An 11,227-nucleotide genomic window follows, 5' to 3' on the forward strand; every position below is an offset into this window, starting at 1 on the left:
TCGAACCGGACGCGCATTTTGGTCATCAAACATGGCGGCGGTGGAGTTTGGAGATGCAGAATTGTTCGAGCAATTCGAAGAGAAAGCGCCAAGGCATATTCGTATGGTAGACGAAGGCGATGAAGAAGAGGGTGAGAGTTCAGATCGACTCCGGGGGCTTCGGCAGACGTTAGAAGTGTGCGAAGAAACAATAGAGCGCCTGAACGCGGAGAATATCCTTCTAGTGGCTCATCCAGGGCGCGCGCTGGCTTTCATTTTCGGATGATATATATATGACTGCTTTGCTGGGTTGTTGAATATAGCTGTATCGCTGGAGATAACTGTATCTATTACTGTACTTTTTATTGTGTACATTAGATATGTTAAAAGGCAATGTTAGTGGAAAAAAATATCTGATGTTTGTGTAGATCAGTTACGATGAAAGTGTGATTTAAAGGGATAGTTCACCCAAAAATGACATTTCTGTCATTAATTACTGACCCTCATGTCGTTTCAAAACCCGTAAGACTTTCATTCATCGTCGGAACACAAATATAGATAGTTTTGAATTAAATCTGAGAGCTTTAATATTAATCGCGCGTTCACGTAATAACGTCTTCTCTCGTGTCAACACAACACGCTGCTCTCGTGGACGCGCGACGGAGATTCATATTTTGTAAATAAAGGTGTAAATTGTATTTTATTTTTTCGCATACAAAGTACTCATGTCGCTTCATAAAATTCAGGTTTAGCCACTGGAGTCAAATGGAGTCCTTTAATGATGTCTTTCCTTCTTTTCTGGGGCCTGAAAGTGGTAGTTGCGTAGCTGTCAATGGAGGGGTCAGAAAGCTCTCAGATTTAATCAAAAACATCTTATTTTGTGTTTCGAAGATGAACGAAAGTCTTACGGGTTTGAACTAAAACATGAGGGTGAGTAAATAATGACAGAATTTCCATTTCTGAGTTAACTATCCTTTTAAGTTTGCACCAACCGCTGATTTGTTTGTTTGTGTTTGCTATGGTCAATAATCAATATTGTAACTCTTATTTTGAATGTTTCTATTAGAAAAAGCTTACACTATTTACAGTTTCACATTCTGCAAGTGACATCAAGCACCAAGACTGAAAATGTACAGGGATAAAAAGAAGATTGAATGTTTAGGACTTAGAAACTTTTTCTGTAATATGACTTTTTTTCAAATCGTCAGTCAAGAATTAAGATGGGAAGTTTCTGTAATACAGCCACTGGTGTAACTTAGAAAGATGGTTCACTGGAATACATATGCTCTTGTATTATCTAATTTCAATATCAATTAGATGAAAAATGCTGATACCTATCGATAATATGCTTGTGTACCTCTACTATCTCTATTTTGATCTTTTTTTCCCCACTGCTTGTTGTCTGTCTTTTATATTGAGTGTTGAATTTTGTACCTTAATGATGATCCACATGAGGAACTGAAGAGAAAGCTGAACATATTAAGTCGTCCCACGTGAGTGAAAAATAATTTTTTACACTCTATATACGGTTAAACTGGGCATTTGCAATTATTGATTTATTGATTCAACTGTCATTTTTATGCCAGGGGGATAAAAATAGCAGATTCCAAAACCGATGGGCCACTTTGTCAGGTTAATTATGGAAACAGTGTCATTTCCAAGTAGGTACTCACTGGATCATCCTTCATTTTTTTATGTTTTCAAAAATGAAGCTTTGTTGAGAGATGCTCTTTGTGTGTGTGTGTGTGTGTGTGTGTGTGTGTGTGTGTGTGTGTGTGTGTGTGTGTGTGTGTGTGTGTGTGTGTGTGTGTGTGTGTGTGTGTGTGTGTGTGTGTGTGTGTGTGTGTGTGTGTGTGTGTGTGTGTGTGTGTTTAGGCAGTGTCGGAAAGACATCGAAGACTTCATCTACTGTCTTGTCCAGAAACGCCTACAAGAGTGTAACAATGATCCAGAAGGCTCTGCTCTTCATGTCAACCCACATGTACATATTTAATATCACTGGACAAGGAATTTGATACAATAGTCTTCATCAGTAAGCTACAATTGTTTTTTCTTTGTTTGTAGCATTCAAGTTTCGTCATGGAGGAGAGCTATAAAGCGAAGACTTCCAGTGACTCCAAACATATAAAAAATGCTTTCAGTGTGAGTTTTATATAGCAGTGACACATCGCACATTATTCATATTCATTTAGACCATTGAAACCACTAAAAATCAAACTTGTTTTTGGTTTGTAGATAATAGGGAGTGTTTTATACTTCGCCAACTTCTGTGTTGATAAACTCGGCCAGCCGCTGCTGAATGAAAACCCCCAACTGACTGAGGGATGGGAAGTTCCCAAGTATCCTAAAAGTTTATAGCCAGCTTACACTTGCTGTGCTTTTTGTGATCTAGGTAATGCTTTTACTCTGTTTTACACGTCTATGTACATCACTGCTCCTGAATCTTTTTTTGCAAAGATACCAGCAGCTCTTTGGACAAATCATTGCCCTCGAGGGCCAAGAGGTGCAGGTAAAGGCGAAAAGGTATGTTTACAATAGCAGCATTTGGATATTAATATTGTTAAGGTATTGCAACCGTGCTGATGCTTGTCTTTACAAGACTTGCTGTGCAAATGAGTATTGATTTCGATTGCTTGTGTTGTCTTCCCAGACCTAGACCATGCTGTTTTAACTGCGGTTCTGAGGACCATCAGCTGCGCGACTGTCCTCAGGTGTTTCTCTTTAATTATTGAAATGATATCTGTACTAGAGTCATATTTACAGTTGCATTATTGTGTTTTATATTTGGCATAAGATCATTTATGACACAGTTATGAATCAAACTTTGAGCCTTTAATTTAAACCTTTTTCATTTTTACTGTTTAAGCCCAAAGATATGGCTCGTATCAATGAAAAAAGGAAGGAGTTTTCACAGAACAGCAATCTGAGCAACCAACGCTACCATGCAGAAGAGGTTGAGGAGCGATTTGCAAAGTACAAGCCAGGAATAATGAGGTCAGCCATCTTATGAAGTGTTTGTTTTTGTGTTGGGGGGGGGGGGGGGGGACAATTGTGTTCAGTGTCTGAACAATTTAATAATTTAACAAACTAGTGTTGTCTACAAAGATTAAGTTGATGATTAGCTCTCATCTCCACAGTACAGTTGTCAAAAGTACCGACTTCGGTACCAAGTCGGTACTGACATTTAAAAAATTTGACTCTTTGAGCGCTGTTGAGCGGAATCACAAAAACCTCTGACTAGTGTTGTCAAAAGTACTGGCCATTGTGCTCACGCGCTCCTCAAACATGTCTGATTGGCTACAATGACCAGCGCTTCAAAAACATGTTGTAAATATACATCAATACACAGATACACACGGGAGCGTTTGAATGCAGGCTCCTATCAGCCTACCGGTCCGCTGGACGACGCCTGCTTGTGCTTTCAAACGCTCCTGCTCCTGCTCCCGCTTTCAGGCGCTCCCGTGCGCTGATCATTAGCCACGTTTACATGCACACTTTTTTATCATTCCGATTGAAAGATTCGGTGGACTGTTTACATGAGACGTTATCTAAACCGATCTGCTGTTTACATGTGCATGATGTGAATCGTTTTGTGACATGCACACACAGTTTGTCTGCCGCATCAGATTCGTAACGTTAGTATCGTGGATCAATAGTTCTGTGTTGGTAATTTTTATATTTATTTATTTTTCTGTGGGCGGACATGCAGTAGTTTAAACAAATTTATGTCCTATACAATGGCTATTTCAACAGCTGTGAATGATGAATGCGGAATCAAAATCATTTATTTTGAAAAACACAAAATTAACTACAAAATGCACCCAAATTATTAATAAAAACATAGGATGTATGGTGGAACAAGAATGAAAGCATTCAAGACGTGCTCCGCATACTAGTACTAAACGCATAGATATTTCAGATGATTAAGGAAAGATACCATCATCACAAAGGTATAAATATTAACAAAAGTAATTAAAGTAGACTGTGTTTAACTTTTTTTTATATCTAACTTACGAGAAACAAAATGTCGACACGTCCTCTCCAGCAGCTTGAATGTTCCCCGTTGCATTGGCAACTCTCAACGGCCACCAGGACTTATACAGTTTTATAAAAGCTATTCATTATTTGTTGTAAAGTGTAAGAATCACCTTAGAAAAATAAATTCTTCTGTTAGGCGCAGTTGAAGCCTAGGACAAACGCTGTCAAGATGAGATGCTGTAGCCAGGCTATGTCTGTGTCATTATTCCAACATCATGTTCATAACATGTTACGAAATAAAAAGTTTAATACCTCAGAAAAATGTACTTCCCTCTCGTGTCAACATTAGCCTGGTGTGAGCGCGGCGTGCGCTCTTCAGTTGAGAAGGCGCGCGCTGTATATCACGTCACAGAAAGACGTACACTCACAGTAATCTGATCAGGTCGTTTACATGGTGGAATTTTTCGTTTGATCGGTTCATGAAAAGGTTTATCCCACCCCTCTCAAACCGATTACAATTTCATTCGGTTTGGCCATTTTTATTCCTAATGAGGTGTTTATATGGACCATTTTCATTCGGATTGGACTTTTAAACCGATTACAGTGCTCCGTGTAAACGCACCTATTGAAGCCAATCACAGACACATCCGTTGAGCGCGTGAGCACAATGGCCAGTCAGAGGTGTTTATGATTCCAGCTCAACAGTGCTCAAAGCGTCACATTTTTTACATTTCAGTACCGACTTGGCATCGTGGTCGGTACTTTTGACAACACTACCTCTGACTGGCCCTCGTGTTCACGTGGAGTATATTTTTTTTTTGTGACCGACTAATTAAAATTTGGCCGAGTGTAACCCCTTCTCGTTGACTAATGTTTAGTCGACTATTAGGAGGAAGCCCTAGTAAAGAGTGTCAAAGACTAATATTCTTAATAAAGTAATCTAAGATTAAAACATTAGCTTTAAAAAAAAAATACAAAAAGGTATGAAGCGATCCTATTCCAATTTCCAACATAATTTAATAAACAGCTCTGGAAAAAATTAGGAGACCACTTAACATTGATTTCTCAATGCTGTAGGCCTCCAGATGTTCCCAAATAAATTTAGTTTGTCATTGATAAATCGCTGTATATCTATATGTATAAAGTTCATCAACTCGCAATGTTGTAAGCATGTCCAGTTTCCACATCTGGAGGGGGAAACAGAAAGAGAGAGGCATTAATTTGTATTAAGAGAAAATGTACCCCCAAATTGGCCAACAAAATATCTGGCTGAATTCCCATTTTATAAACATCTGAGAGAGAGTCTGATATCTGTGAATTTTACAGCATGTCATAAATGAATCGGCGTAACTTCAGCAGATTTGCATTCATTGCATTCAAGAGTTGGCACATCCAAATATGAAAATTGTCATTGTTTACTCACTCGCATTGTTCCAAACCCATAAAACTTTGTTCATTTTTTAAACACAAATGAAGATATTTTTAATGTTAGCCTGTCTTAACAACTTTACCTGTCGAGTTTTAACTGAATCACAAATCTCATAATTATGTAGCAGCTTTCAATGAGTATAAAATTATATAAATGTAAAATTATAGACCTTTACACTCCAGTACTGATAACATGACAAATGCACTTCGTCTTTCCTTTCCCAAATATTTTAATTTGGTAATATAAGGCCCGGTTTCACAGACAGAGCTTAGATTTAGCCAGGATTAGGTATTTAAGTAGCTTTTACAAACATTATAAACCATGACTGGTGTGCACCTTGAGACAAAACAATGACACTGACATATTTTAAGATCTGTCATCAACTGTGCGAGTTGCTTTCAGTTAAAACAGCTTAAACATGCATTTTAGTCTTGGACTAGAGTTAAGCCTGTGAAACCCGGGGGTTAATGTCATTTTTCTGATATGCAGTTTATATTGTCTTTGTGTAGTCAAGATCTGCTTGATGCTCTTGGGATTACTGTAAACACCCTTCCTCCATTCATCTATCGCATGAGGGAGCTCGGCTACCCGCCTGGCTGGTTAAAAGAGGCAGAACTGGAAAACTCAGGCCTGATGCTCTATGATGGTAAGAGTGAGTTTGGTATTTTATTATGGCCAGTGAATTGTGAGGGGTTTGTTGCAGGTGACCACAGGACTGCAAGACCTTCACCTTTCAGAAGCGTGATTTAAGGGAGGATAGTGTGTTTAACTATACTGCAACTAACTCCTTTAACTTTTCTTTGCAAGGATCAAATGATGAAGATGAAAATAACTCCAGCCAAAATATATCTTACGATGTCTCCAAGCTGGTTGACTTTCCTGGCTTCAATGTCTCTACACCACCCAGCATAAGAGATGTAAGTGTAAATACACTTCAATTGGACACAAACAAAGATGTGCTTGTGTTTCCACCAGCTTCAATTTCAAGTATTGACAAACAAGCACAATATTTAATTCACAACCATCCGAAACACCCGCATAGTAGTGTGAGTTTTGAATGAGCAAAGCATCAATAACTAGTGTTGCTCAATATACAGATGCTTTGTAGTATTTTTTGGTAGGGACCATGGGGAGCATTGATGCTCCCTGGTTTTACATGTGCATTGTGGGATTTTTTTTAAGGGAGTGAACGTTTCAGTGCACTGGAAGGATTTTGGGATTGAGACAGCCTTTAAAATGGCCGACTCCCTGATCTGTGCCCTAAGTACTGAAATAGGGAGCTGATTGAGACACACCCCTTACTTACGAGCTGTGGCTGTATATTATTTACCAGCATGTTTATGTGAATATACCTGAATTAAAAATATGGCCCATAGTCTCAAGTCTCCTGTTCTGTTGAAATCTAACAAACTCTTCTGTGATCCCCCCCAATATACAGGATTACAGGTCTTTCGGTTCCATTCCAATGCAGCCTCAGCAATGGAAGCAAAATTTCGCTGCTTTTTTAAGCAGTACCTTTCCAACGGTAAAAACCCTTTTCGATATATGTGTCTAGTTTATTGCCATTATTGATATTTCCCAAGGAATTTATGATATCCATATGTACACAGCAGGCCACCAGCTGCACTAAGAGGCGTCATGAGTCTGAATCGACACCCCAGAAGATAAAGAAATGGAGATCTAATTCAGAGCAAACACACCCGGCATCGGATATGGAGATAGAGTCAGGTACACAGCTTTGTAGGTTTTATGAGCACAGATTGTTCCGGAATACATACTTGACATGGCATTATTGCAGTGAAACTATTTACTTATGTTTTTTTTTTTTTTTTAAATGTGCTACGTATAGTAATTAAAGGGATAGTTCACCCAAAAATGAAAACTATCCCATGATTTACTCCCCCTCAAGTCATCCTAGGTGTATATGACATTCTTCTTTCAGACTAATAAAATCGGAGTTATATTAAAAAAGTCCAGGCTAATCCAAGCATTATAATAGCAGTAATTGTTGCTCTGTTTTTGAAGTCCATAAAAAATGTGTCCGTCAAATAACGTGCTCCACACGGCTCCAGGGGTTAATAAAGGCCTTCTGAAGCGAATCGATGCGTTTGTGTAAGAAAAATAGCCATATTTAAAACTTTATGAAGTAAAGTTTTGGCTGATCGCCTCATTGGTTCTTGCTGAAGCTCAAACATGCTGCGTAACACAAGAATGAACCTCACTGGTTCTTGCTGAAGCTCAAACGTGATGCGTAACACAAGAATGAACCTAATTGGTTCTTGATGAAGCTCAAACGTGATGCGTAACACAAGGATTAACCTCATTGGTTCTTGATGAAGCTTAAACGTGATGCGTAACACAAGAATGAACCTCATTGGTTCTTGATAAAGCTCAAACGTGATGCGTAACACAAGAATGAACCTCATTGGTTCTTGCTGAAGCTCAAACGTGATGCGTAACACAAGAATTAACCTCATTGGTTCTTGCTGAAGCTCAAACGTGATGCGTAACACAAGAATTAACCTCATTGGTTCTTGCTGAAGCTCAAACGTGATGCGTAACACAAGAATGAACCTCATTGGTTCTTGATGAAGCTCAAACGTGATGCGTAACACAAGAATGAACCTCATTGGTTCTTGATGAAGCTTAAACGTGATGCGTAACACAAGAATGAACCTCATTGGTTCTTGATAAAGCTCAAACGTGATGCGTAACACAAGAATGAACCTCATTGGTTCTTGCTGAAGCTCAAACGTGATGCGTAACACAAGAATTAACCTCATTGGTTCTTGCTGAAGCTCAAACGTGATGCGTAACACAAGAATTAACCTCATTGGTTCTTGCTGAAGCTCAAACGTGATGCGTAACACAAGAATGAACCTCATTGGTTCTTGCTGAAGCTCAAACGTGATGCGTAACACAAGAATGAACCTCATTGGTTCTTGCTGAAGCTCAAACGTGCTGCGTAACACAAGAATTAACCTCATTGGTTCTTGCTGAAGCTCAAACGTGATGCGTAACACAAGAATGAACCTCATTGGTTCTTGCTGAAGCTCAAACGTGATGCGTAACACGAGAATGAATCTCATTGGTTTTCGCACATGAAGCGAACATGCTTGAGCTTCCGTTTACCACAACTGATGTGTGAGTTGATCAATGTTTAAATGTGAATAAAAGCCTAAATTCAATCTGTTCATCATATAAAGCGATCGAGTCTCTTCAAAAAAATGTTTACTAAACCTCTCGATTCATATGGATTAGTTTTTATCGTGAAAGAACATCATGATGATTTCGTTTTGTCCTTCTACAGATCATGACGCGCCTCAAATGAGATCTGATGGTTTCCAGTTCCACCCACCACTCCCTCCTGGTTCTTCGTCCTTGAGTGGTCCTCCACCTCTACCGCTGGGAACGCCTCCAAGCACACCTCCAGTCCCTAAGGGTACTCCACCAGCAACTCCGCCCACAAGTGATTCTCCATCCACCCAAGTGAGGGGCATGACGGAGGGGGAGGAGTCAGAGGATGGGCTGACTTTGGAGGAACTGGAGGAGCAGCAAAGGCTTCTTTGGGCAGCCCTCGAGAAGGCAGATACCACAACCAACAGTGATTCTGAAGCTGGAGCTTCTGTGACCCCCGTCCCAAGTTCCCCCAGTGTTGTCACTTCGCTTAGGCTTGACACAGAGGAAGAGGGAGAAAAGACGGAGGACTCAAGTCATGCATATGAAATCAAGAGCACACCAACTTCACCCGTTGGTCCAGTAACCACCTGCGAGGATGAGACGATAGATAAAACGACCAGTGACGGACAGGAAAAACATTCAGCTAAAGAAAACATGATCGACCTGCCAGAAGAGATGAGTGATATTATCGTCCTGGATGAAATTTACGAGGACAACAGCAATCACGATGCGACCAATGGGGCTTCAGCCTCTCCGCAGATGAGCACACAAGAGCCGAGCGCTCAAGCGGCTGATGACACGGAGGAACCTGCCGTAAATAAAGTAGCTTTCGTCCCACACCGTAGCAGATTTGCTGCAGGAATAATTCCCTTTGAGGACACTCCTGAGTTCACAGAGGTTGCCGAAGCAACGGGGGTTTACCTCAAGATTCGAGATTTACTAAAAGGCTCTCCGAGAAATCAGGCAAAAAACAAGAAATAATTGAAGTCGTCTGTTTTTACGGCCCACCTGTGGACAATAAGCCTAGTTTTTTTTCTCTTACTACAGTCCTTTTGTATGTAGTTTTACTTTGGTGCTTTGTATCTTTTTACTGCTATCGTGTGATTTTTAAAAACACAAAAAGGTTACATTTGATTTGTACCTGAATATTAACTGACTGTGGGTACTGTGCGCTTTTTTTTATTTTTATTGTAATTCTTCCTGCTCAGTTTTCTGTTATTTCACTTAGTGCTACATCTCATGGCATGCTCAGTTGTATGTCCACCATAGATGATCTGTGTAATTTATTGTGAATAGCTCAAATTTCTTAAGAATTCTCATTCGATTAAAAGTTTTTAACTTTAACTCGGTAGTAAAATTGTCATTGCACTTTCATTTTTAGTTATTTTTATCAATGCAATTCTTTGCCTGTCCTACACAATCTTTTCTTTTTCTTTATACCATGGGCTGTCTGAATACTCAGTTCTGATTGGCTGCAAGGTGTGCATTCAAACCATGTAATGCACCGGTAGGTCAGTTTGATCACCGCTCTGTAGTAATACACTGCTTTTGTTGAAACACAAACACACACACACACACACCGATATGAGCACAGAATGTCAACGCTGACCCGCAACTTTACTACGAATTAGCTACATTTTATTTCTCAGCAGCGAGGTGGTAACATCGCTGTTTTTGAAGTAATTATTACACTAGCGCTTCTTCATTAGTTGAGACGCTGCACAGACGTATTTCACACTCTCACGCAATTCATTCAAATGAATGTTATAATTCACTCAAATAAATGTAATCTTAACGCACTTTTATCTCTGTGTCTGATTTAGAGCGTACCGAGTGTAATACCAAGTAATATCATGATACCTTGCAGTATTGTGGTAATTCATAATTACAATTTACAAAATAGACAATTTTCATAAATCCATAGGTGTTATTGAAAACTACTAGATTAGATTTTCCTCTGAATCCTTTATTAATGAGAATGAATAACTGGCTGTACCAAATAAAGTCAGTGTAAACAAATTGCATAATTGAGATTAATATTTTTAATATTGAATGAATAAATAAAATAATAGGCCTACTTTTAAATGTAAAATGAAAACCAAGATTGAGTCACTGAATCATTCGTTCAAAAAGGCTGATTCGTTCAGAAACGAAGTAAATTAATCATTGACTCCTGAATTGTTCATAATCACAGATTCATTTTGAAATGAAACACCTGCTGAGTGTTATAGTCTAGAAACAAACAGTAGCATCTGCAGTATTTTGAAGCTTTAATATCGCGATACTATAGTACCGCTACACCATGCGACCCTAACATCAATACCCGCTTTAACTTGTCAGTATTGGCAGGTGACCATGGGAAGCGGGATAATCCATGGCTAGGTGTGCATTACATTATTTGAATGCATGATGTGGAGGCAAATAACTACTCTACGCGAAATAAGTGCATTCAAATTGTGAAAGGCACCTACTTAACATGGTTGAATTTTGTAATAATACATTTACATTGGAAAAGTCTGGGGGTATAAAGGCATCTGGAGGGTTTTGTTTTTTATTTATATTCTTTGCTTTTTAAAACGTTCTCTTAATTCTTCAGTTTCTTTATGAACAATGTATGCAAAACTAGCGGAAGTAAGGCTATTAGTGATTTTACTTAATGAA

At 39.1% G+C, this 11,227-nt stretch overlaps 1 protein-coding gene across 2 annotated transcripts; it reads left to right on the top strand.

Annotated features, from left to right (window-relative positions):
• The first annotated feature begins 1 nt into the window (after window position 1).
• On the top strand, window positions 2–10,578 carry zcchc8 (zinc finger, CCHC domain containing 8). Of its 2 annotated transcripts, none has more exons than XM_079815490.1 (14): window positions 2–212; window positions 1,430–1,472; window positions 1,566–1,640; window positions 1,855–1,960; window positions 2,044–2,121; window positions 2,215–2,318; window positions 2,437–2,502; window positions 2,630–2,690; window positions 2,846–2,973; window positions 5,896–6,032; window positions 6,194–6,303; window positions 6,825–6,911; window positions 7,000–7,114; window positions 8,697–10,578. In XM_079815490.1, exons 1-14 carry the CDS (start codon window positions 32–34, stop codon window positions 9,545–9,547), a joined length of 2,142 nt encoding a protein of 713 aa, XP_079671616.1. In that variant the 5' UTR covers window positions 2–31; the 3' UTR covers window positions 9,548–10,578. The 2 variants fall into 2 exon arrangements, with proteins under 2 accessions (XP_079671616.1, XP_079671615.1); XM_079815489.1 differs by having other exon boundaries at window positions 6,997–7,114; window positions 8,697–10,369.
• Window positions 10,579–11,227: the final 649 nt, after the last annotated feature.

The sequence above is a fragment of the Gobio gobio genome (assembly GCF_949357685.1).
Source record: "Gobio gobio genome assembly, chromosome: 4".
NCBI lineage: Eukaryota > Metazoa > Chordata > Actinopteri > Cypriniformes > Gobionidae > Gobio > Gobio gobio.

Coding starts and splice junctions, on each gene's coding strand:
- zcchc8 (XM_079815489.1), top strand. CDS start 32: ATGGCGGCGGTGGAGTTTGGAGATGCAGAATTGTTCGAGCAATTCGAA. Junction 2,974..5,895: donor TACAAGCCAGGAATAATGAG/GTCAGCCATCTT, acceptor GTCTTTGTGTAG/TCAAGATCTGCTTGATGCTC. Junction 7,115..8,696: donor GGATATGGAGATAGAGTCAG/GTACACAGCTTT, acceptor GTCCTTCTACAG/ATCATGACGCGCCTCAAATG.